The sequence below is a fragment of the Chelonoidis abingdonii genome, chromosome 21, assembly GCF_003597395.2.
Source record: "Chelonoidis abingdonii isolate Lonesome George chromosome 21, CheloAbing_2.0, whole genome shotgun sequence".
Classification (NCBI taxonomy): domain Eukaryota; kingdom Metazoa; phylum Chordata; order Testudines; family Testudinidae; genus Chelonoidis; species Chelonoidis abingdonii.
Window position 1 is genome coordinate 10,215,620 of NC_133789.1, and position 25,756 is coordinate 10,241,375.

A 25,756-nucleotide genomic window follows, 5' to 3' on the forward strand; every position below is an offset into this window, starting at 1 on the left:
AGCGAAAGAGACGCTTGGCTGGACTCTCGCTCACTTCCTCCCTTGACCCCTAAGTCCTAGGGCCCCTCCTTGGGCAGAGCTGGTCCAGAAACAGACCCAAGTTCCTGGAGATCAGGTTCAAATCCTCTCCGAGCCTGGGGCTGTTTGGCTCGCGGGTTTTGGTTCTGGCCCCGAAGATCCCAGCAAACCGAGCTGGAGTGTTGGACCCACAACAAAGCCGACCCGGCCCCTACCCTAATTGGAGCTCTGGGGAATCCTGCCGGTCGCTGCGGTTGGGAGTGGGACCGCAGCCCCTGGGTTAGGCTTTCCTTGGGAAAACTGTCCAGGGCTTCAGTTTCTGCTCAGCCCCAGGCGCAGCGTTGCTGCTGGAGAGACTGAAAGTCTCACTTTTTAGATAATGGGAAACTAGAGATGAGCCAGAGGAAAACTGGCCAGGCAGGCCTGGGGAGAGCTACAGATGGGCATGCTGGGGCTGGATGGGGGGCAGTGGTCAGCATCGAGGGGCATCGGTAGAACTACGTGCAGGGAGCCCCAGGCTGGAAGAGCAGTGGGTGCCGTGGGTCAGGATGGAGGGAGGATGGTTACGCTGCGGGGATGCAGATGTAGCCTGACAGGTGCATCCGGGAGAAGGATGTTAGTATAAACTTTCCTCTCGCCCCCATTTTAATTTCAGAGCCAGCACCGAGAGATTGGGGAAGGTGAAGGAATGTGAGATACGAACCAGCCCCACCCAGGAGCTCAGAAGAAAGGTCCTGACGCTGATCTCGTTAACTTCTCAGCCCCAACTAGAGTGACTCTGGATTGACTCCGGATTGACAGCAGTGTGACTGAGAGCAGGCCCTCTGTAGGCTGCTCCCCCTCCCCCGCCCATTATGGGGCTTTGATGCTGCCACCCTCTCCTCGTGATGACAGACCCCTGTCTGGGTGATAAACCGCCTGCTCACCCCCTTCCCTCCATGGCTTGTTTGTTCGTCAGGTGTCATTAATTTGTCATTGTCCTGATAATCAGCTCGGGCCAAACATCCGGAGTCACGGCATTGCACAATAGCCAGGGAAGCGTGTGACGGACCAGCCCAGAGTACACTGGGGGAGTGAGGGAACTGGTCCTTATCGCTGTGAGTCACCGGGACACTCCCCCATGAGGGCTCACTAGGGAAAAAACAGGCCCACGCCTCCCACCTCCACTGCTGGGGAGGGATAAGCCTCGAATAACTGCAGATAAGGAGGCCCCAAGGAGGGGCAGGGGGAGGTTGGGCAGTGCTGTAGTCGGAGCAGAAAGCAACAGGGGTGCTGGGTGTGCCTGGGACAGAAGCCCAGTGGGGAATCTGGCCGGGGGGGCTCCGCTCAGCGAGGGGGGGGAAACACTGGGCTGTGAAGGGGAACCCAGGAACAGGCTGCAAAACCCCAAGGCAGTCTCTCTCCCTTGCAGGGTGGTTCAAAGACCAGCTCCCAGGGACCTTGTGGGAACCCCCAAGGTCTGTGCCTCAGGGACAAGTGTCTCTTGGGGGATTTGGGGGCTTCCCTGAGTGTTGATGGCTGCAGAGTCAAGTGGCTGCCCCCTCTCCTGCCCCCTGGGGTGGGATGGGTTTGAACCTGCTTATGGACTGGGCAGGGCCCCTCTCTGCTGGGAGCGGCTGGGGGCTCTCTCTGGAGTGAGCTGTGTGTGTGCGCAAGTCTTCCAGCGTTCAGGGAGCAGTGCAGGGGCTCGCTGGCCCCCTTTCAGGACATGCTGTTCCGAGTCAGGCCTGCCGCCTGCTCCCGCCGTGAACCCTGCACCGCTTTGCTTGGCTGCTTCCGTGAGACGCACCAAGGGAAAGAAACAAACAGATGCGGCGTTAACCCGACTGGCTCGGGAAGGGAGAGCATGGCAACGGGGCCAGCCTGCCCTGCGGCAAGGGGTCTCCTCAGGCATTCCTCATGCCATCTGCTCAGGGTAAGCCACTGAAATGCAGTCAGCTCTGGGGGGGGACACTGTACAACAATAGACATCCTGCAGCCAACTACGCCGACAGAGGAATTTTAGGCAGCCCGTGTGGAATGACACAAGCTGGAATACAATCAGAGTGAACCCCTCTTTTCCTTCGGGGAGCTGCCATCAGATCTTGGAGGACTCCCAGCATCTTAGACCCAGCACCGGCTAAATGCTAATACAGCCAGGCAGAGCACGGCCTCGGGAACCCCCCACCTCTCCGAGTGCCCCTTAGCATGCCAGAGCCAGGGGACCACTCACCAGAGCACATCTCGCCCTTGAAGCGGACGCAGGAGAAGTCGTCGCACTCGCAGTACTTGCCGGTCACCTTGCCGAAGTCGCTGGCGTGGCAGACGCACTGGCCGCAGAGGCACTCGCCCCGCTGGCTGCACAGGGGCTGCCCCGCGCCAGGGCTGCAGTTGTCCTGCTGTGTGGGGCTGTACTCCTCCTCAGAGCACTCGCAATGGGAGCCCAGCCGGCCCGGGGAGCAGCGGCACACGCCGCACTCGAAGGTGCCATTGCCTTGGTGGCAGGCGGGGCTGTCGGGCTCGGCGTGCTCCTGGCAGGTGCAGTTGCACTCGAAGTTCACCAGCACCGTCAGGCTGTCCTTGAAGCCCACGGGCTTGATGGTGAAGGATTTCTCCTGCTGCTGTGGGCAGCCCCGCACCTTGGCCTCGATGCTGAAGCTCACCTGGGGAGGGAAGTGCCAGGGTTCGATTCAAGCAGGGCTGCTCCAAGCACAGCCAGGGTCACCTGGCTGCAAGGCCCGAGAGCCAGAGCTGTCAGCCTGTCCCTTCCAGGCATGTTCCACCCGACGCTGCCTGGCGACATGGGGCAGCACAGGCTGGCAGCGAGCCATTCGGAGAGAATCACAGGCGCTACACGGCGTCCCCTTTTGTATTCGGCCCAGCCAGAGACACTACAAGCCTGTGACCTTCTCCCGCAGATGATCCCAGAGCTCCTGCAGCTGGATCCCCCTCCCAGCCGGCCGCCAGCTGGCAAGACTCACCGTGTCTCCTATCTTGAGTCCCACGCAGGACTTGAGTCCCTGGATGACCTCGTCGTTGAGGCAGGTGGCGTTGAAGGAGAGGGACAGCTCCTCGGGCAGGTCTCGCACCTCCAGCTCCACCTTGGAGCGGATTTTCTGGAGGGAGGGACAGCGCATACCCCACTTAGGAGAGGGCATTGAGAGGATGCAGCTGAGCACTGGGAGTGGGGAGCTCTCAGCAGTAGCCAGCGCAGAGACACAGGCCTATGGAGACGCAGAGAGGGCCAACCGGCTCCATCTCCCAGGGGTCACCAAGCAGCTGTCACACGCTGACAACTTTCCTCAGCTACCGCCCTGGGCTGGATCGGAACCGGTGACCTGCTAGGGGGAGAGGGAGGTCCTCCTAGAGCAGTGAGCTTGGCGCACATCCCTGAGGCGCGCTTGGGAAAAGACTCACTTGCCAAAGGTCCTTCCTCTGCCGCCGAGGCATCAGCCAGAGGGCTGGCCTGTCTGCCGGGAGGAGGGGAAGGGGACAAGGTGGGGAATGGGATGACCTCACTTCCTCTGTGCGCCGCTAAGGCAGATGTTCACTGCTGGAACCCGGGAGGCTGCTCAGGGCACAAACAGCTGGCGAGTGTCTCTGGGCTGCTCGGGGCTGGAGCTCTGATGCAATGCGTGGTGTGTGTGTGTGCAGATCCCTCTTTAAGGGCTGAGATCCTGCAGAAGCACATCTCATTTTGCTCTGCTTCTGACATGAGGCTCCTCTCAAGTGAGGAGACCCCTCTAGGAACCCCCCAAAACTCCTGCAGGCAGTGGCCCTGCTGGATGCCCTAGGCTGCCCTGGATTTGCCCAGAGCCATGGAGTCCCCGCTGCTCTCACTCACCCCATAGGAGTCCAGAATGAGCTGCAGGACGTTGCTGGAGTCGCTGGACAGGGTCCCCACGGTGGTGCCGGGAATCAGCTCGCTGTAGTTCTGAGAAGAAAACACACAGCCAGAGGTTCAGTGCCAAGGCCTGGCGCTAAGCTTGGCTCGCTAGCTTTGTGGAGCGCGGCTGCTCTGCCGGGGCATCAACCCGGCATTTGCCACGTGGCCCAAAGCTCTGCCCCAGTGTACACCGGGGCGGGGGTCAAACCTCCACGGGGGGAGTGTTTGCAAACACAGGCAGGGTGAGGCTGTGGCCAGAGCATTGGCCTGGGAGCCAGGAGAGCTGGGCTCTGTTCTCGGCTCAGCCGCTATCTTGCTGGGTGACTGTGGCCAGGCCATAAAGCCTGAGACTGGAGAGCTGAGGGTCACTGAAGGTCTGGGAGGGGGTTGCGAATGGGTTTCTAGCCACCTGGGAGCAGATTGTGGGCAGACGCAGTGTCTCCTTTCATCGGCCATGGGTGGCTCGCAATGGCCTGGCCCTGGGGGCTGCCTGCGAATGTCTCGGGGATCGGCTCATAGCTCCAGCTGTCATGCGGGGTGGTCCTGCATGTGCTGAGCTCCTCGGGTGCTGGGGAGGGGAGGGAGCCACCACTGGGGGCGGAGCTTCCTAGGCTCTGGGCGGGGCATCCAGGACACCAGCATGGAGCAGTCACCTTGTAGAGGCCGACCACGCCCTGCGTCACTGCAAAGATCAAGTTGATGTTTTTCTGGGAGAGTTTCTCAGTCATCAGGCCCAGCGAGGGATAGTCCTAGGGAGAGAAATGAGTTGTCAGGCCTTGGGGGCTGGCGCTTCCGCAGGCACAGCAGGTGCTGAGACATTTAATCTCCCCCCACCCAGCTCCACTGCACAATATGTCTCACCAGGCCCTGCTGGCCTGGCCTGTATTCCCCTCTTCTCCCCTCCCTGGAGGCCGGAGCTCTGTCTGCCCTCAGCAGCCTGCACCTCCTCTTGCTGCCATCCCATGTGGGGTAGGGAATCCCAATCCTACAGGCTGTTCCCCCAGGACATGGCTGGGGGAGCCCTGCAACCAGCACACATACTCTCTTTACTGTCTTGTACATGTACACAGGTGCACACACATGGCCCATGAACATCCACGTGTGTGCACACAACTACACACACACACTCTCCTGCATTTACATACAGAGGTATGCACACATATCTACCTGCATGCTCTCGTGCGCAAGCTTCCCACGCTCCACAAAGACCCGCTTCCCTCTCCCGCGACCCGCAGGCAGGGCCTTGCATTTACCAGCGTGGTGGAGGCCGAGTAGAGATTATCCTTGTCAATGTGGCACTGCCCGTCGTTGGGCTCCACGATCCCCGCCAGCCTCCCGTCTAGAGCGATGTGGGTCTTGGCGTCTGTTGTGAACACCAGCAGGTGACTTGCATCATTCCTCCAGCCAATCTTCTCCTGCAGCAAAACACAGGAGCAGGTTCCCAGCCTTTTCTATACCTTAGCGTTGACGGACATCCGTGGAGGCCATCATTACTGTTATGGCCTGAGCTCTGGTACCTGGAGCAATCAGGAGTGACCAGCGCTAGGGGCAAGCCAACGAGGAAGTATGGGCTACTCCTAAACGTGGGATACGATTAGGAAGAAATGTAAATTAATAAAGGAGACACCCTGATGCTTCAGGGCATGAGCAGCACTGACTGCCTTGAGGTCAGAAAGAATTTCCCCTGATGGGCAGGTTATTCCATGGTCCAATCTGGGGTTCCATGCCCCTTCCTCTGAAGCATCTGGCACCGGTCCCAGAGACCGTTCTGTTCTGACCCAGCCTGCCAATTCCTACGTTCAGCGTTCAAACCCCTGCACCTCACACCTGCTCTCGCCGCACATCCCGCTGTCGTCACCGCACTGCGAGATGCCCAACCCACAGCATCCCGCCTGGTGTCCCTTCTCTGCCCCAGGCCAGAGCTCTTACATCGCAAACGGTCGCTTGGATGATGGCATCGAACCCCCCTTCGGGCGCGTCGCGGTTCCGCGAGACACTCTGCTTGCGCACCTCCTCGTTGAAGCGGGTCACCTCGTCTGTGAGTGTCAGGACGTGTTTGTAGCCGAACATGGGCAGGCAAGTTTGGTGGAGCCTGTGGGGAAGCAACCATGGAGAGCAGTAATGTAGCTTCCCAACACAGGGGAAGGTCAAGAGCGTGGATGGCACAGTGCCCCTGCTGCCTAGCACCCAGTGTGTCTTGCAATACTCTTACTGGTAATGGGGGTTTTCAACCATTTCTGTATCCCCCCCTACCCCTCTATTCCATACTGGGACGTCTCTCCTTTGCAATAGGGGAACAGCAGGGTGTTAGCGATCCCCCCCAGGTGACACAGAGCAATCAAGCAGTGTAGCCAGCCCAAGGTGGTGGAGCAAACTCCTGCAGGATCTCGATACCAAACCTAATTGTGCTGCGCTCTGAGTGTAAGGTGCACTCCGCAAATACAGAGCATGTGTGATATATTTAATCTACACAGAAAAATCCCCCTCGGTACAGGAAAGGAGAAAGAGCCATCGACTGACAGATGCCAGTCACATGGCTCAATGCACCTCTGGAAGGTGCTCAGATACCACCAGGGCCGGGTCTAGCAATTTCGCAGCCCCAAGCACGGCGGCACGGCGCGGGGGGCGCTCTGCCACTTGCCGGTCCCGCGGCTCCAGTGGACCTCCCGCAGGCTTCCCTGCGGGGGGTCCCGTGGTCTCGTGGCTCTGGTGGACCTCCCGCAGGCATGCCTGTGGATGCTCCACCGGAGCCGCGGGACCAGTGGACCCTCCGCAGGCCCCCTGCGGGAGGTCCACCGGAGCAGTCTGCCGCCCTCCCGGCAACCGGCAGAGAGCCCCCTGCGGCGTGCCGCCCCAAGCATGCGCTTGAAGCGCTGTGGCCTGGAGCCGGCCCTGGACACCACGGTGATGGACATGGGTATCAGAACCTGAAGAGTGGTTTGAGCATTGGCCTGCTAAACCCAGGGTTGTGAGCTCAATCCTCGAGGGGGTGATTTGGGGCAAAAATCTGTCTAGGGATTAGTCTTCCTTTGAGCAGGGGGTTGGACTAGAACCTCCTGAGGTCCCTTCCAACCCTGACATTCTATGATTCTGAGAGAAAAGCAACAGCTGAGCTCTTCTGAGAATCAGGCCTCCTTTGTGGGTGGATAGTGCTTGAAAAGCTGGACCTGGGCACTTTGGAAAAGTTGGCACCCACCATCTGCAAATTTAGCATAAACTCCCCATTGAGTGCATGCAGCTCCCTTTGGGGGATAGAAAGCACCAGGCTCACCACGGCGTAACACAACGCCAGAAACATGTGCCCATCCCCGTACGTTTTTAAACACCCGTTGGCCATATCATTTAAAAATCATAAATCACTGCAGAGTTTGTGACAGTGAAACTTCATCTTCTTTTTAAATCTTCTGTCATTTAAAAAGGAAAATGAGACAAACTTCCCCTAATGTATTTTTCCTGTAAGAAATCAGAGAAACACTGAATTTCTTATACTGAAGTTACATAACTCTAATAAATAACGGCCCTTTACTCTTTTTTAGCTAGACTGAATCAGATCCAAAGTCTCTCTAGCCCAGAATCTTTCCACAGTGGCCTGTGCCAGATACTTCAGAGGAGGGCTCAGAACTGTACAGTAGCAGATGTGGGATAATCTGCTCCCTATATTAAGTCTCATCTTGGGCCCTAACACAGATTGGCTTCAGTCTTGAAGCACGAGATCTAATATCCCTTCCAAAACGTTGGTGGTTGTTAATTAACACAACTCTGGATCTTCTTGCTACCCATATGAATGTCCAGTCGCTTCTTCAGTCTTGTTAGGTTCTTGACCTCCACAACTTCCTGAGGCAGTGAGTTCCACAGTTTAATAACACAGAAGGTGAAAATGTCCTTTTACCCATCTTAAATTTCTCCTCTTCTCATTTTGTTGACTGTCTCCTTGTTCTTGTGTGAATTATACTGTGGTCTTTCTTACTTAGCAGTTCAGCTGGTGTCACTTCTTGAGTCAGCTCCTGGTATGCTACTTAAAACTAAGCTAAGAACAGCCTCTCCTCTCATGGGCTTTAGAGCCGGCTCTTCCAAGAAGTCATCATTTAAAAGTGTCCAAAAACGGCTATTCCAAACTTTATCCTGTTGTGCTGCTTGACCAGTAATAATAATCCCTGGCTCTTATCTAGTACTTTTCATCAGTAGAGCACCAAGTATTTTACAAAGGAGCTCAGTATTATCACCACCTTTTTAGAGATGGGAAAACTGGGGCACAGGGCGGGGAAGGCCACCTGGCAGGGCCCAAAATAGAGCCCTGGCTTCCTGAGTGTCCGTGCAGTACTCCATCCACTAGGCCACTCATCAACACTTCAATAATCCTCTGAGGTCGGCAGTGTGGAAGAGCGGATGGAGCACTGGCTCGGGAGTCAGGACTCCTGGATTCTGTTCTTAGAGCTGTTAGTGACTCACTGTGCGGGTTTGTGTAGTGCCCTGCACAAGAAAGCCCCCTCTTGGCTGCGATCTCTAGATGTTACTAGACGAAAACAACACATCTCTGCAGATCCTGTTCTACACAACGGCGATAATGCAGCTGACTCCTGTAAGCGTGCTTGACAATCTAGAGATGAAAAATGATATTGAAGTGTTTTATCCTCCTTTTGCAGATGGGGACATGAGGGCTGGAAAGATGTAGCCTTTTGCCCACGGTCCTACAGCAAGGGAGCAGCAGAAGCCAGGAGCTCAGCAGTGCATATGGCTGAGTTTTTGGATCAGTGGCAGAACCAATTAGAAAGGAAAAAGTGTTTCGGTGAACCGAAAATGTTAACAAAATTTCAGTTCAGCTTGAACGAAAAGTTTTGTTTCGTTTGTGTGGTTTTGTTTTTTTTTAAATAAAATTAAAATAAAATTCTAAACAAAAAATGAAAACCTTTAGATTTTTTTCAGAATTCACCCCCCCAACTGAAATAACTTGCTGAATTTGCTACAAAGTCCTGAAGTATTTCAGTCGACCCCAATCTGTGTTTTTTGTTGAAATTTTTGTTGCCCCAAAAGCTTTGCCCGGCACTTCCCGGGAGCCCTAGCTCCTTCTCTCTAACTACTAGATGCAATGGACCAGATCCTCAGCAGGTGTGAATCAGCGAAACTCTCTTGATTTACACCAGATGAGGATCTGGTGGAATGTCTCCCACTGACATCCTAGTGCCATAAAGCCAATTGGCTTTGTGCACCTACGACCTCAATACCCCTTGGAAGTCAATGCAAAGACTCCCACTGAATCCAGGGAGGGTTAGCTCAGGCCACCACTGTTGCTGCGTCCTCTGGGTTGGGACTTACTCGTAGCACGGGTTGTCGATAGCTTCTTGCGGGGAGATGTACATGTACGGCGAGATGGGCTTGTCCACAAAGGCCCCGAAGCCAATCCGCAGGTTGCTGGTCAGCTTGCGCATCTCAGTGGCTAGCTTGGTGCCCAGGCTCTGGATGTTGTGGAGATCATCCTTCATGGAATTGGACAGATCCATCAGGTAGTAGATGTCTACTGGGTAGTCCTCCACCTGGCGCACTTGGACGGAGAAGATCTGGGAGTCATCTGAAAGGGAACACGGCAGTGGGGTTAGGAGCAGGTGTTGGAGAGCTCCCCTGGATCCCAGTGGGATGGAAGGAGGTTGAATTGACTGGGGTGACCCAGCTCACAGACCCAGATGGAAGCTAAGTGTTTGTCTCATTGGACAGGAGTCTTCTGCCCCATGGAGGTTCTCAGCCTGCTATGGGGAGACAGACACGGGTAAACACAAATGGGGGTAAAACTGCAGGCCACAGTGCTTGGGATCAAACAGGAATGAACTCTGGGAAGTCCCATGGCCTGTGTTATACAGGAAGCCAGGCTAGATTATCATAATCCCGTCTCATAATCTAAGCTATATGCTAGTTTTATCCCATACGAGCAAAAGTGCAAGGAGCTTGCTTGCCTGGTCTAGGGCTCCCACAGAGATAATGCGAGAGTGTCCTTAGCTAGGCACGAGCCTTGGAATCGACCTCGAATAATTTGACCCTTGGGTGCTAACATCTACTATGGGCCTGAGCAGGGATTGCACTGAGGACGAAAAGCATGTGCCTCTAACAGCGGTGACAGTGACAGTTTCTGTCAGGCACGCGATTCTGCATCTGAATGCAAAACGTGTGTCCTCCATGTGGCAGGACTGGCGTGCAGGGTGTGTGCGAAGTCACGCTGTGCGGAGGATGCCGTTTGGTTTGGGGGCCGGACGGAACCATCCCCTGGGGACAGATGGTTGTGGGGCATGCATTGCCATGGCAGACAGCACACTGCTGGCTTCTATCAGCCCATAGCCTCTAGGGCTGAGCTGTGACTCACTCAGATCCTCACTGCCCCAGATAAAGAGCATTAGCCTCTGCTCTTTCTGAATGCCTCCTGGAAGGAAAGTTCCCCATCAAATTTTCCATCAGAGTCAGAGAGGCTGCATCTTCATTCCAGGGGTACAGGCAGAATGAAGATGCAGCCTCTCTGACTCTGATGGAAAATTTGATGGGGAACTTTCCTTCCAGGAGGCATTCAGAAACCCCCAGGATGAGAGAAAGAACAAACCACACATGACAGATGTTAGTCACGTCACTTAGGATGTGACTGCGAAGCGCTCAGGTGACTGTGGCAAGATATGAACCTGCTTAGAACAGACGCAGCCTTTTGCCTTCCCGAGACTTAAAGAGACCCTGACTGGACCTCTGCCAGCACTCAGTTCTTGACGGGCTCCTCCCAGCCGTTCAGAACCAGAATCCTGGGCCATGAGTGAGCAGATGGGTTCGTCTTTCCCCATGGAAGGAAAGGAGACACTGTGTGATGTGCCGATGATTTTCAGGCTGGCAGGAGCGGGTCCCACAGCTCTGTGCCAGGCTGCAGCACGTACCACTTATCTACAGCAATGGCTCCTTAGCTCCGAACTCCTTCCCTACAGGGCTAGCACTGAATCGAGCCTTTCGCCCTCAGCTCTGCGCCCCAGGTCACCAGGCTGTAGACTCTCCTCGTCCCAAAGAAATATTCCTTCTCTCCCACCCTCGTGCACTTCCTGGCTTGGTAAAAGACATCCAGAATGCATTGCTCAGCGGCTCCATGGGTGGGCTACCAGAAGTCCATAAGGTGTTTCCCAAGCATCTTCTCCTGCAAAGTGGTGGGATGGGAGGGGTGCCAAGGCTTTAGGAGGTTCAGGGTTAATTATAACATGGATGAGATCATTCACGTTCAAGGACTCAACTCTTTCCAAATACTCGGCCCGAGCCACCTATGGCCTGTTCACCTGTCTCCCCCCTGCTAGGGTTGCCAATTTTGGTTGGTGGTATTCCTGGAGGTTTCATCAAATGACATACCATATATACTCAGTCATTAGCCCGCTCGTTTATAAGCCGACTTCCCCCCCCCCCCCCCCCCCCCCCCACAGCAGCTAACCTTGCCTGGGTAGCCCGCCCCAGCTCCCCCCGCAACAGTTAGGTAAAAACAGCAAAAACTGTATGACCCTTTCATAAGCTGACCCTATATTTCAGGTGTTGGCTCCTGGCCCTTCCTCTAGCAGACCTGGACATTTTGTTTACCTGGAGAGTTCACAGGCCTGAAGCTCCTCAGCTCCCAGTGGCCACGGTTCGCCGTTCCTAGCCAACACCACTTCCCACAGCTCCCATTGGCTGGGAACGGCAAACCATGACCACAGGTACCTGAGAGGCTCCATGCCTGCAGACGCTCCAGTTAAACAAAAAACGACAACGTATTAGATATTCAATTCAATGATTCCACAGAGTTTAAAATCATCAAATTTTGGTGTAGACACATTTATAAGCTGACCCTCGCTCTTTGATGCATCACTTTGTTACCAAAAATATTCGGCTTATGAACGAGTATATAGGGTAATCTTTAATTAAAGATTAATCTTTAATTCCTGGTTCCTCCCGGACAATCCTGGAAGGTTGGCAACCGTACTCCCTGCAGATTTTGGTGGAGCGGGTGTAGCTTGCCAGCTCCCAAAGAAATAGGATGGGAGACTACCAGGCCCCACAACAAGCAACCCACACAGACCTCACAGACTCGGCTGCAGTCCAGGGTAAGCAAACCTTTAATCAGGGAGGGACCACTGCATGGTGCACAGGACACGGCCCGATGAGTCAGAAGACCTGGGCTGTCATCCCAGTTCTTCCGCTGACCTGTCGTGTGACCCTGGGCAAGTCCCTTCATGCCTGTTTCCCAGGCTGTCTCTGATGCTGTGTATTATGCCCCGAGCCCAGCTAAGGTCTGTGTGGTGTACGAGTTGGTTTTGACGGCATTTCACCAGGACTGCAATAAGCATAGCGTGTGTATGTGAGATACAGATCCAGTGTGTATGAAACACAAACACAGCCCTATGTTACCCAGCTCTCCATCACATCGGACGAGGAGTAACATCTTCCTAAGCGCCCCACTGCATTAGGAGCCTACGTCCCATTTTCAAACCCGACTTTCAGTTCAATTGACCTGGGCGAGTCACGTCCCTGCTTTGTGCCTCAGTTCCCCCTCTGTTAAATGGGGATAATGATACTGACCTCCTCTGTCAAGCGCTTTGAGAGCTAACGATGAAAAGTGCCATACAGGTGCTAGCCATTATTACAATGATATCAGTTAGACTTAAGCTCCCAAGCACTTAAGCGGCTTTTGAAATTGGGACTTTGGCACCTAGGTCACTGAAGTGCTTTTGAAAATTTGATCCTGTAAACTAGTCTGGCATCGAGTCACAAGTACAGTCGCAAGGCCTTAACAGCTCACCTGGCCTACAGCATATCACCTGGCCTGCAGGGTTAATCCACTGATTAACACTGGGTTCCTGTAACAGACACAATCTTCCTGATTGTAAAGCTACAGGATTGGATGTTGCTCTCCGTACGTAACCTACACCCACTTGTGTGCTGCTCTGGCCTTCTCCAGTGGTGGCTGGGCCATGTATGGAGACTGACGAAGCTACTATGAGCCAACAGCACTGACTCTTTTAGCTCAGGCAGTGGTGGTTCATGGTTTGAGAGCCAGAGGTTTCAGGTTCAATCCCCTCAACCACAACAGGGTTTTTTTTGGCTCCTACCTGGTCGCAGGTGCAGTTTAATTTTCTGAGGGCTCATTTGGGTGGCAACAGTCTGTCCAGAGCCGGTGTTACTGAGCGGCTTGTCCTCTAGGATTTCCGTGCTGCTGACCGGGTACTCTATGAAATCCTGCGTGCAGCCATTTTGGAGGAGGTTTGTTTTCAGGTCGCAGCGAGGGGTTCCCTGCCTCAAGTCCTGTGAGCAAGAAGGCGGAGATAGAAATAAAGTCCTGATGCCGCTGCTTGGGATTAGGCCAGAAAGAGGGGCAGCGGAGCAGGCGCTGTTGGGAGTGGAGCCGTGGCTCTGAAACCCCTTAGCACAGCACCCGGGACGAGCCCGGGCTGGATGGCTGGCAGGATTCAATATAGGAGCCTCCCCTCATTGACGACGGCAGGAGAAGAGGTGGGGAGCCAGTGACAGGCTGGGAGCCTTGGCAATACATAGACCCAGAGGTAACGAATTCAGGCTCAACCAGGCCTGCCGGGGGGCCACTATGGCCATCTCTGTGGCCTTCCCATCTCTCACCTTCCAGCCTGTCCAAAATGCCACTCGGCCTGCCTCTCCCCGCTTAGCTCCATTTTAAATGCTTCCCCCTCTCTTCCAGGGGGCTCTTTTATAAACCTGGCACTTAGTGAGTGTAACTATGGCGCTGGCCAGCCCCACAGCTAACAACAGCCTGCTCCGTGCTGGGGGTGCTGGGAGCTGCTCCTTTAGCTCTGGCGGGAAAGGCCAGTGCTTTTGCTGCAGAAAAGTCCCAGGTTCAAGCCCCACAGCTGCCCATAGGGCATGTAGGCGTGGAACCCTCCGGCATCCGTGGGCTTGGGACAATAACATGTTTCCTGAGTGGGTCGGACTCCGCTTTGCCTCTTAGGAATCACCAGCGCAGACCCGCTGCCCATCTAGCCCAGATCCCGTCTCTCTCAGCGGGCACCACCATCAGCTGCTTCTGAGGGAGGCAGTTATGGGCTAACCCACCCCTAGGGAAATTTGTTTCTGATCCCCAGTCATTCGAAGGCCTGGAGCAGGATGTTTTAAAACCATTGTCACACCAGGGCTAAGACGGAAAGAGCCAGGAGCGCTGCTGGTGCAGATCTTTCTCTGCAGCCGCTTTGCAAACAGCAGCTAGGTTTGCCGGTAGTGGGTGAGATGCAGCCTAGGTGCCGGCAGAAAGTGGGGATGGAGTAGCCAAAGGGTGTCCTGACCTTCCCAGGCCCCGACTTCCCCGAGTCATGGGGGCAAAGCCTGGAGGTCTGCCTAAGGGAGGGTTTCCAAAGCTGCAGGGTAGTACTGCTGGAAATTCACCTCGAACGAGAAGCCAGCCTGTCATGTTGACAAGGTTAATTCCTGGATGAGGAAACCACAGACTTATCTGCCAACTCCAGCCTACCACAGGCTGCAGCGCTGCAGGGGAACAGAGCACCAAAAAAGGAGCGAAAGAACCGAAAACAGCCAGAGCAGCTGAAGGAGATGCTGTTCCTCCACCCCACCCCACAGGGACCAGAAACCTAAATGGCAAAGTCACTGTGTATCTATCTCTGGCCCTTTGGGCATTTCTGAGAAACCTGCGTGGCCCCTTCCCCCCGGGCCAGTTTCTTAATTTGCCGAGGGCTGGTGCTGCCAGCTTCCCCGACGCGCTGTCTCTGGGGGGAGGGGGTTTCTCAGGAAGGCAAATAGTGCAACAATTGAACTCCTGATCTCCACTGTCCACGAACTGGCTAGAGACAAAGGCCAAGATTTTTAAATGACATTGGTACCTACATACCATCAGGGCTCTGTTGTGCTAGGTGTGGCACAACTTCAGAGCACGGGCTCGTCTACACGTGGAAATTAATCCAGAATAAGGGGTGTGCGTGGGTGGGTGACTTTAGAGCAGATTAACTATTCCTGATTAATGCCAGATGTGGACGCTCTTATTCCAAATTTGCTTAGTCTGTGGCTAGGTCTACACTGGGTGGAGTTCTGGAGTCGACGGCAGAGCGACCAAGGATCGATTTTATCGCGTCTACACTAGACTCAATAAATTGATCCCTGATAGATCGATCACTACGCGCCAATCCAGCGGGTAGTGTAGACATACCCTGCTTCCTGGAGTTAATCCAGAACAGCTATTCTGGAATAACTCCGTATTGAGTAAAGCCTATAAGCCAATCCCGGCCACAAAGAATTTATCGTCTAACCAGGCAAAGGCTGGGAGACATTAAGAGAGAAGTGACTGGCACCAGGTCACACAGCAGGTCTGTAGAGAGCCAGGAATAAAACCCAGGTCTCCCAAGTCCCAGTGCAGCACCTCTACCCACTAGGACGCACTGCCCCTCTTTTCAAAAGAAGACTCAGGCACTCACCTGCTGAAGATCAGAGCCTCCCTGATCACCGTGATGCCCGCAGGCATCCCATTATTCCCTCTGCTTGTATATTACATCCCTCCCCCTAGCCCTTTGCTTTGCCTGGTTAGATTGTTAGTCACTTTATGAACATAGAGCCAGAGAGCATCAGACCAACAACGTATGCAAACACAGTGTCTGTTCCTGTATCATGCCCTCCCACCTCCCTGTGGGGTTATTCATCTGCTCTGTTGGCTAAGCCCCAGATGGAGAACTCTCTGGGGCAGCTGCTTTTGTGTTGTCTGGCCCATGCATACGGCAAAGGAGCCATGATCCGTAGGGCTCCCTGAAACAGATCAGTCACAATCCTCACAGCATCACCCTAAAGCCACGGTGTGTCCCTCTCGCTGCTTCACAGTCACGTTTCTGCTAAGAATCTCCTCCAGCCTCCCTCTACCTGGCTTCTTGTTACGCATTTAAAGAAACACAGACACGTGTCCTCCTAAATCCAAAGTCTCTAGTCCATCTGCATCTGTACTACGTGGGCCTGATTCAGCCTAGGGGGTTTTCAAATGCCGAAGCCAAACCTTCCCAGAGCTTGAGGTGGGGAGAGTCAGCTCGTTACGAAGACAGATTCCAGCTGTGAATTGGGATCTGAAAGTCCCTTCTCCTGAGCCCTATATTTTGTTCAGATCAAATGAGTGGAAGGATACAAATGGCATTGTGAGCAAGCCTCCGCTGCTGCGCTATCTGCCTCGCTTCCCCCCCAGCAGGGCCGATAACCACGAAATGCAGCAGCAGCAGCGAGTTCCCTCCTTTGCAGGTTTCCATTTCTCAGCTCCCTGCTTGGGCTTCCTGCTGTCAGTCACTGACCAGATGGCATCCTGCTCTGCTCCACGTTAGCTACTACGTGGCCAGTGATGCCTGATGACTGGGGCTGCTGGGCCTTGATAACTTGTTGCCTGGCAGTGGGCTAGGACTCCTGGGTTCTATTCCTGGCTTTGCCACCGACTTGCTGCGTGACCACAGGCGAGTCACCCGGCCCCTCACCATGCCTCAGTTTCCTCATCTGCAGAACAGGGATAGCATTTACCAACTTCACTGGGTGGCTGAGAGGCCTAGTCACTAACTTTGTACAGTGTTTTTGGGGTGGTCGCCCTCTCGGCTGCTGGACTGGGGTCCCCAAGGGCTCAACACCAGAGCTGCTACCTCTTGAGCCAAAGGTTGCCTGACTGGGACTGTACCAGCCTCAGCTCCTCCGCAGATCAGGGATGGAGTGGGAGAGGTAACACTCACTCCCTGGGATGGATCCTTGCTAAAGGTGTCTGGGTCCCATGCTGTGTTTCGCAACCTAGGCTGTCAAAACCAGAGCGTGCCACTGGCTGGGGATATTCTGCAGCGACGCAGTGCTGGGCTCTGCCATGCTATGGATATTTAATAACACTGCTGGACAGACAACCCGCGCTGGGTGTTTTTACGGAGTTCACGGGGAATCACTCAGCACCTGTCGGGATCAGAAGTTTTAGACATGCTGCTCGAGAGGGGGTGCTCTTCCCCTGAGACTGCATGTTAATGTCAAGCAGCCTCCAACACCTGCCCTCCACAGGACTCAAAAGAACCATCAGCTGGTAATTAGCTTTGGCTGCTAATGACCAGGGTTGGTTTTAGACTCGTAGACTTTAAGGTCACTTAGTCTGACCCCGTACACCAGGGGTAGGCAACCTATGGCACGGGTGCCGAAGGCGGCACGCGAGCTGATTTTCAGTGGCGCTCACAGTGCCTGGGTCTTGGCCACCGGGCCGGGGTGCTCTGCATTTTAATTTAGTTTTAAATGAAGTTTCTTAAACATTTTAAAAACCTTATTTACTTTACATACAACAATAGTTTAGTTATATATTATAGAAAGAGACCTTCTAAAAAGGTTAAAATGTATTACTGGCACACGAAACCTTACATTAGAGGGAATAAATGAAGACTTGGCATACCACTTCCAAAAGGTTGCCAACCCCTGCTGTACACATTACAGGCCACAGAACCTCAACCGCCCACTCCTGTAAGAGACCACTAACCTCCGGCAGTTATCGAACCCCTCACATCATGATTTAAAGACTTTGAGTTACAAAGAATCTATCGTTTACTCTAGTTTAAACCTATCAGTGACCCGTGTCCCAGAAGAAGGCGAACTTCCCCCGCCCCCAGGATCTCTGCCGATCAGACCCGGGGGAAAATTTCTTCCCAATCCCAAGCATGGTGATCAGCCTGAATCTGAGCACATGGGCAAGATTCCCCAGGCAGACACCTGGGAAAGAATTCTGTGTAGTAACTCGGAGCCCTCGCCATCCAGTGTCCTGTCACCCAACCATTGGAGAGATTTGCTGCTAGTAGTTGCGGGTTTGAACCGGCAAGCTAACGAGGGAGAAATCAACATGCCACTGATGGGCCTCTGGGCTACCAAGCCCTCCCATCCCTTAGTCCTAATAACAAGCAGGAGCCTCTGTAGGTCCGGCTGCCAGCCAATAGCTTGGGCACTTTGTTAATGTTCGTGACTAAATTGGGGACCTGATGCCAGGGGAAAGCAGCTGAATCCAGGCAATCTGGCCTGCACGGGTCACGCCGTTCCGTAGCTGCATAGCCGTGGTGACTGGCTGGGACGTCACTGCCTTCCGTAGTGCTAACTGAAAGCCACGTGTTCCTACAGGCAGGGCCCCAATTTGGGAGCCAGGAGGCTGAAATGCTAATCTCAGCTCTGCTATTGGGTTCACATGGGCGTATTACTTCCCCTCTCTTTGCTTCAGTTTCCCCAGTGAAGATAATGATTCAGAGCCACCTGCAGGGATGTCTAGGGTGAAGGTACTAAGGACAATTATTTATTATTCATCCACCCACGGATGATATTCAGATCCCCATGAAAATAGCATCCACTGCCGAGATCTCTGGGATAATAACAATGGATCGTTTCCTCAGCCGTAGCAAATACTTAATGCCTCAGATGCACCCTCCGTCCCTTATAACGCAATGGTGTGTGGAGAGGGAGGTTTCCTCCTGACTCCTGCCAGAGATTGCCCTGAAGCCTGAGGGTTGGGTCCCCCGGATCGCCACATGCAAAAGTTATGGATGGCCATCAAAATCAGCCAGCCCCAGTCTGCAACTCCCTGACCTGCAGCAGCAGATGCCCCAGGCTGGACAGGATGCCATGGAAAGCTGCGTTTCCTTCGATTGTTTCCTCACATATGTCCCTGCCCTTTCACTGCAGGGCCCGCGCCCTGGTTTTCGGCTGGGTCCCACGGAGGGCCAAGACTGCCCGGAAGGAGGGAGGGAGGCAACATGCGAAATTCTAAATTTCTGCTACTAAAATACTGCAACAACCAGACGCTGCCTCTGACCTTAAGGAGGCAGTCGCAGGGCTTGGCTCTGCAAATGCTGCTCAGGCAGAGGCGCGCATACTCTCGCTGCATGCAACGGGGTTCCCAGCTAGGTCTGAGTAAGTGTGACTGGGCACCCGTGTTTAGAATGGAAGCGGCTGGAATGCAAGGAATTGAGGCAGGAAGGAACCAAACAAATGAAGGCGCTGTCCCTTTAAATAAAGTGCGATGAAGAGCTGGGGCGTGTGTGTGCGGGGGGGGGGAATCTCATTTGTGAAATTAAAACAATGTGGCCCAGATGTGGGCAGCCACACAGTGGAGTGGGCTTTGCGGAGCCGCTCCGGGCCCGGCTGCTGACGGTCAGACGTCTCTTTCCCTAATTGTCATGTCTCTGTAAACACGGCCCTCGGCGGGTGCGGGGAATATTTCCTTGTTTGGAAATTCTGGCTGGATCCGGGGAAAGAACTCGCAGCCCCCGCTGCACGTCAGCCCGCCCCCGCGGCCTGGGAACAGGGACGGGGAGGGGAAGGCTTGTGCCGGAGTCAGTTCGAAAAGCCCTATTTCCCCAGAGAGAGCTGGCGCGGTCCTGCCTGGAGGTTTGGCTGTCACACGCCGGAGAGAACTCGGGGTAACGACAGCAAGTGTCTGTGTGTTGAGAACAGACCAGCCTTCGTTATCAGATGGGGACAACTAACAATGGCTCCCTTTTCTAGACAGATACACCCACCCACCCCTTAGGGTCACTCCCCTCCCCCCAAATACATGCACAGACACTCCAGCACACACAGGCTTTGAGACAAATCCTATCACATGCATTTCAACACCCCTCACCCCCGCAGGACCCGGTTGATGCATAAAATCAGCCTGACCAAGCTGCGGATGCTCAGGGCTGTGAAAAATTTCCCGTCTTAACCTCCTGTGGAGATGCGGCTAGATCAACCATCTAAAGACCACGCACGGATTAACCACACGGGTGGAAAAACCCCTTTGATAAACCCCAGCCCTCCGCCACCCCAAGTTTCAGAGCTCGGCTCCGGCCCAAACTGCAACATCTACACTGCCATTTTTAGCCCAGCGGCCTGAGCCCTGCAAGCCCGAGGCAATTGACCCAGGCTCTGAGACTTGGCACCGTGGGCCTGAGACATACCCTAACGTTCGGAGATTGGCGTAAACCCCCAAGCACGAGGTTTAAGATCCCCGCCGATGTTTTTATCTGCACTCATTGCTCCTCGTCGGGTGACTTCGTCAGGTCGGCCACCAGCAGCTCCCATTGGGACGCTCCTGGGCACACGTTTAAACGCACCCAGCGGGCCATGATCTCGTTACAAACGACGGTTGAGTTTACACCCTGGACCCAGCTAAAGGGCTGAATTCATTCACCCTTAAGAGCAGGGTTACAGGCAGCAACAGACATGCAAGGAAACGCCGGGCAAACGGATGAACCAGACAGGCCAGCTGCATGTTGTCCCCTTACCTCCTTGGAGCACCATGCGCACAGCGGGCTCACGGCCAGACACTGCCTGCAGGAATTCACCCCGCGAGTGGTACAGATGTTCCCTGAAAGAGAGAGACAGACACCGATTAACCCCTGCCCTGGCCTGGCCTGAAGCAAAGAGGCTCCTTCCAGATGCAAAGCGAGGTCTCTTTGCTCTTTGCTGGTCTGGAAGGCTGGCTGGCGCCCAGCTCTCCTAGCACAAGGAAATGACAAATCTCTGAAATTCATTGTTCATGGCCCCGATGTGCTAGGTGCTGTATGGACAGTCCCTGCCCCAGAGAGCTTCCAGTCTAAATAGACAGAGGGAAGGAGGGAAAGCAGAACCACAGAGAGGGGAAGCGACTTGCCCAGGGCCAGTCTAGTATTGTTTCCCCTCGGCACACTGCCTCTGTCTTCCGTGCCACCCTGCCATGCTCTGATTACGGAGGAGGCCATTTGCCTCTGTGGGCGCCCACACAGCAGGATGATCACACTGATTCTCTCCGACCGCCATGCCACGGGCCCCCAGTAAGAATGAGAAGCTGTCAAGGAGTTTAGGGCCTGATTTTCAGAAGGGAGCACCTGCCATTCCCAGTGGCTTCAGTTTGGTGAATCTCACCCACCCTGGCCCCCAGGCCATCCGCCGCACACAGACCAACCCGAGAGGGGCACTGGCTGGTGGGAGCCCTGGGGTTTGGAGGAACAGCCCAGCAAATGCAGAAAAAGGTCCCACTCCTCTGCACTTGGGAAGGTTTGTGCCACCTCTGGTCCTGCCTTCCATGGTGCACGGGTCCCCTCCGAGAAGTCTGCGGAAAGCAGGCCGGGGCAGCGCACAAAAACGTCACAGGGGAACGGAGCAGGGAGACCGGAGAAGAGCGAGCGAACCGAGCTGGGTTGGCTCTGAGGAGAACTGAAAGGGATGGAGGCAAAGCAAGCGCACCAAGGACGTGAGTTGAGGGGCAAACTTCTACCCGCTGAAGGATCTCTGGGGTTCAGGGTAACCCTGGACCAAGGAGTTTGGTGACACCAAAGGAGGTGGGGGGCTGTGTCCTGCAGCAGGCGGCTTTGGAGAGAGCTGTGAGCTGATGTGGGGCTGCCCAAAGAGCAGGTGGGAGAGGATCAGGCGCTGTATCTACACGCTAGTGGGTGTAAAGGGGCCTCACGACGGTGAAGTCAATGGAGCTCTGCTGACAGAACTCAGCTGGGATTCTGGGCTGTTATTTACCCACACACGTGCGGCAAGAGGAAGAGAAACAGAAAGACGATGACGCCAGGTTTCACTAACTTGAGAGCAGCGATAGAAACCAGCGAACATGAGAAGTCAGGCTTCCCTGCCCTCCTCCCTCCCCCAATCCCTGCTCACTCGACCCCAAAACTGAGTGCCGGCTCCGATCGCAAGCAGAACTGGCTCCTTCCCAGCTGAGCAGGGGGCCTGGCTACGTCCCAAGGAGTTTAATCCTAAGGGCAACGCGCCGCACATAGCTTCAGGGATTCCTTCCCCGCTCTCAGCTGCTTTCTGTGCAGCTGGGAGCAGGAATTCCTGAGCGTGTGCAATATACAGAACAATGCACAAAGCCTTCTCCAAAGCCAATCCTGGGAACCTAGGAGCGGCCACAGCAGCTTCAAATGCTGGCACCTCTAGTCCACACTGCAGAAGAAGGTGTGTCCGTCACTTGGCTTCAATTAGCAGCGTGGACACAGCGACCTGGGCTAGCAGTGCAAGTTACAGCCGCTAGGAGAGCGTGCGGTTGAAGTCGCGCTGCTAACCCAAGTTCCAAGTCATGTCTTAGCTGCTATTTGAACCCGAGTTAGCTAATCCAGCTTGCGAACGCTCCTTTTTTTGCAGTGTAGACGCACCTTCCGTGACCAGAATAGAAGGAAGATTAATCTGCCAGGGGCCCTGCAGTGTTGTCTGTCTAGTGGGGACATCAAAGTTTTGAGAGAGCTTTTCTCCCCTGCTCAGCCAGAGACTTGGCTTGCTCTGGCATAGCTGAATCCTTGACAATCTCCAGTACAGACAGGCCGAACAGCCACCGGCTGCCATTTGAACAGGCATGTACCGGCCCACTTTCAAGCCTTCCGAGCCCTCCATTCACCAGGAAACGTGCCCGCTGCTGACAACAGGGTGCTGCTGAATGGCTCAGCGGGGGAGCTCCAAGCATAGACAGGCCCAAGCCATATGCATCACCATGCAGGAAGCAGAGCAGAGCCTTGTGCTGAGCTGGAGGCTGCTTGGCCCTGTCTACACTAGGGAGACTTTGCAAACACCTTGAGAGGGATTTGGCTCTCCAAGCGTTAGCCATGCTGGGAGTTCCTGCAGGGACCGGCTGTCACCAGCTGTTCGGGCGCTGCCGATCAGAGCTGATCGCATCAGGGTTAGAGGACATGGGGCTTAAAATGCTGGCCACAGCCTCTGTATGCTAGGGCAGTGGAGCCAGATGCACGTTAGCAGTGGTAGGGAACCTTTGCAAAATTCCCCTGGGTTGGCAGGACCCTGCGGTTGAGGCCTTTCGGCATCAGCCCAGTGGCCAACAATGGTTGTTATCAGCGGGAACGTTTGCTAGCGCAGACACAGCCAGTGCATGTAATAAAACTCACTGCTCCGGAGCACCCCTTGCAACATTGGACGGGGGTGGGGGGGGCATCGCAGCAGCTTTGCCTCAGTTTCCCCTGGGTCTTCCAAAACTCCATCAGGCCTCCAGTGCCTTCCTAGTTGCTTTGAGAACTTAGCCCTTCGGCTAAGCCACATTTAGCCCCACCCTTTCCAGCGTACCAGAGTCTCCAGGCCTTACGTAGGTGTAGCTGGGAACGACACTTCCATAGTTAGGTCGTTGTCATCTGCCTTACAACTCTGTAGCATGGGCCTGACCTCAGATCTGCCAATTCTTCTTCCTCCCCTGTGTCAGGGCCCCCTCATTCCTTCTTCCCCTGGACTGCAAGGGTCCCCTCCAGCCCTCTCAAGAGGGTCTAAAGAGCCCTCTTAGCTTAGCTTCAGGGTCCTCAGGCTCCTGAGGACTCCTTCCCCAGACCCTGGCCATCAGAGATCTAACTGCCCGTCCCTTCCCTTAGCATCATCTACTAGACTCCTCATACGGTCACACCCGTACCCTGCTCCAGAGCCTTTAAAAATCCCAGTAAAGCGCTTTCCCCATACTCTGAGTATCTTCAGTCACCTTCAAGTATCTAAATTGTTCCTGTCGACTCTGCCTTTCCTGGGAACACTCCCTGCATTCCCATATCAGCTGATCAGCTGTTTCTTTAACGGGACCTGCCTTTCACAACCCATTGTTGTGTGGCCTCAATAAAGATCAAGGATTATTCAACCCACAGTAACGGGTCAACATTGCAAATGTGAGAACTTCACTGCGCCATGCCCAGCTTTGAGTAGTGCATTTGCCTTGATCTGGGGCTTTCTTTATAGCCTCTTCTTACTCTCCTTAGCCAATAATTCTTGTTATTTCTTTTGAAACTAACCTTTAAATCCCTTATTACTCAAGGGAATCTTTAGAGCAATTTCTCCATACACACACTGTGTGCTTTTTCTCCACTCCTTGATTCACTCCCCCTCCCAGTTCAGCTTTTTCCCTTTTAAGGCCCACATCCTGCGGAGGTGTGGTGGGGCCTGGCTAATTGGACAGAGCTGGCTAGCTCCAGGCCTCAAAGGGACAGGCTGCCAGTTACAGGGTGCTGGGCGATGTTGCTGGCCTGCAATTAGGGTGACCACACAGCAAGTATGAAAAATTGGGATGGGGCGGGGGTAATAGGATCCTATATAAGAAAGACCCCAAAATCGGGACTGTCCCTATAAAATAGGGACAGCTGGTCACTCTACCTGCATTACACAGGTGGTCAGACTAATCTGGTGGTCCCTTTTGACCTTATACTCTATGGTTCTCTAGTGTCATTGCCTCTTTCTGCATCTCAGTTTCCCCATAGAAACATGTGGGGGAGGGATAGCTCAGTGGTTTGAGCATTGGCCTGCTAAACCCGGGGTTGTGAGTTCAATCCTTGAGAGGGCAATTTGGGGATTGGTCCTGCTTTGATCAGGGGGTTGGACTAGATGATCTCTTGAGGTCCCTTCCAACCCTGATATTCTATGATCTAACTGCACCATCTTCACTAGGATGCTGAGCATTTGTGTAACTGGTGTCTGTAAAGTGTTGGGGGGATTCTTTGTGCAAATGACTGATGGCTAATTAGCACCTCTCTGGCTGGTGGTGGGTGTAATGCTGGTGCTCTGTGGACCAGTACAGATGATTGGGGGGGGGGACAGCACACACTGAGCAGTGGGTTACATATGCACATGCTTTCCTGGAAAAGAGGCTCCCATCACCAGAGTCCTTGCCCCTGCAGATGGACTGGTCCCTCCGATTGGAGGAGGGATCGCTCAGTGGTTCAAGCATTGGCCTGCTAAACCCAGGATTGTGAGTTCAATCCTTGAAGGGGCCATTTAGGGATCTGGGGCACATGGTAACCCACTCTATGCGGTTTGTGAGTTCTCTCCCAGCAGAGCTGCGTGTTTGTACCGCACCTAGCACACCAGGCCTGGGGGGCTGACAAAGGTGCTAATATAATACAAACAATACTAACTGGTGGGACTGGCTGCAGGAGGGGATCCTGCATGTAAATGGGTCTTGTTGTGGGAAGGAAGGGAGCCAGAGGAGGCAGCTGGCTTGGGGGCTGAGGGAGACCCAATGACTGATGCCCCCCCTCCTGTTACTGAGGCCCCATGGTGAGTCAGCTGGGTTTAAATCACCAGGGCTCCTGCTCCAGCCCCATCGCTTGCCCCACTGCAGGGGATGTTGACGGGACAGAGGCTAGACTGAGAGGCGCCTGTCACAAAACAGGACAGCCTGGCTCTGTGCGCTGCAGCTGCAGGAGTGGAAGTATCAGCTAAGGGGATGGGAGGAGGGGAAGGCAGAAAAATGAAAGCAGAGCAGGAAGAGGAACTGGTGAAGAGATAACGGCTGGTAGGAAGTTGCTTAAACAGCGATTGGGGTGCCCGGTTCTTTGCCCTTGCCTCTGAGCAATCAGAGCGGGAAGGAACACCCTTCCTGGGCTCGCTCGTTAAATGGCCAGAGGGACGTACGCACGGCTTTTGGCCCTCGCTGGGACAGGGCACGATGGACCTGCCCTTAGCCAGTGTGGGGCACGCAGCTGGGCTCCCTGCTCCATCCTAAGCAGCAGCTCACGTCACTCATTTGCACAGGCAGAGGTGCTGTAGGCAGGCTGATGCATACTGTGAAACTCAGCCCCCAGCACTCTTCAAGAACCAGGTTTTTCAAAGAGTGGTGGATGCTGGGGGCAGTTTAATGAAAACGGGGCTGATCCCCCCCTATATCTCCTACCAGGAGAGCCACTGTCACCATGTACAATGAGTGTCAGATTCTGCAGCATGGGGCACTCACTCCGCACAGGTGTCAGTGTCCAGCCCAGGGGTGGGGAAAAGGGGCATCAGCGCTGAGCTTTGCCCATGTAATCCCCAGCTTTCATACAGCACTTTTCACTCATAGATCTCACAGTGCTTCACAACCATTATCCCTATTATAGAGATGGGGAAACTGAGGCACAGGGAGCTGAAGTAACTTGCCTAATATTACCAGGCCTAGAACCTGGTTCTCTCAAGTTCCAG

At 54.4% G+C, this 25,756-nt stretch overlaps 1 protein-coding gene across 1 annotated transcript in view; it reads right to left on the reverse strand.

Moving 5' to 3' along the window:
* The window catches only part of ITGB3 (integrin subunit beta 3), a 40,598-nt gene that overhangs the window by 9,435 nt on the left and 5,407 nt on the right, over positions 1-25,756 (reverse strand). Inside the window, exons 2-10 of the mRNA XM_032805500.2 lie at positions 20,125-20,207; positions 12,970-13,162; positions 9,197-9,449; positions 5,813-5,975; positions 5,137-5,298; positions 4,537-4,632; positions 3,842-3,931; positions 2,979-3,113; positions 2,231-2,660 (exon numbers count right to left, since the gene is read on the reverse strand). Of these exons, the coding sequence (XP_032661391.1) occupies positions 2,231-2,660; positions 2,979-3,113; positions 3,842-3,931; positions 4,537-4,632; positions 5,137-5,298; positions 5,813-5,975; positions 9,197-9,449; positions 12,970-13,162; positions 20,125-20,207 (1,605 nt within the window). The remainder of the gene's footprint in view (positions 1-2,230; positions 2,661-2,978; positions 3,114-3,841; positions 3,932-4,536; positions 4,633-5,136; positions 5,299-5,812; positions 5,976-9,196; positions 9,450-12,969; positions 13,163-20,124; positions 20,208-25,756) is intronic.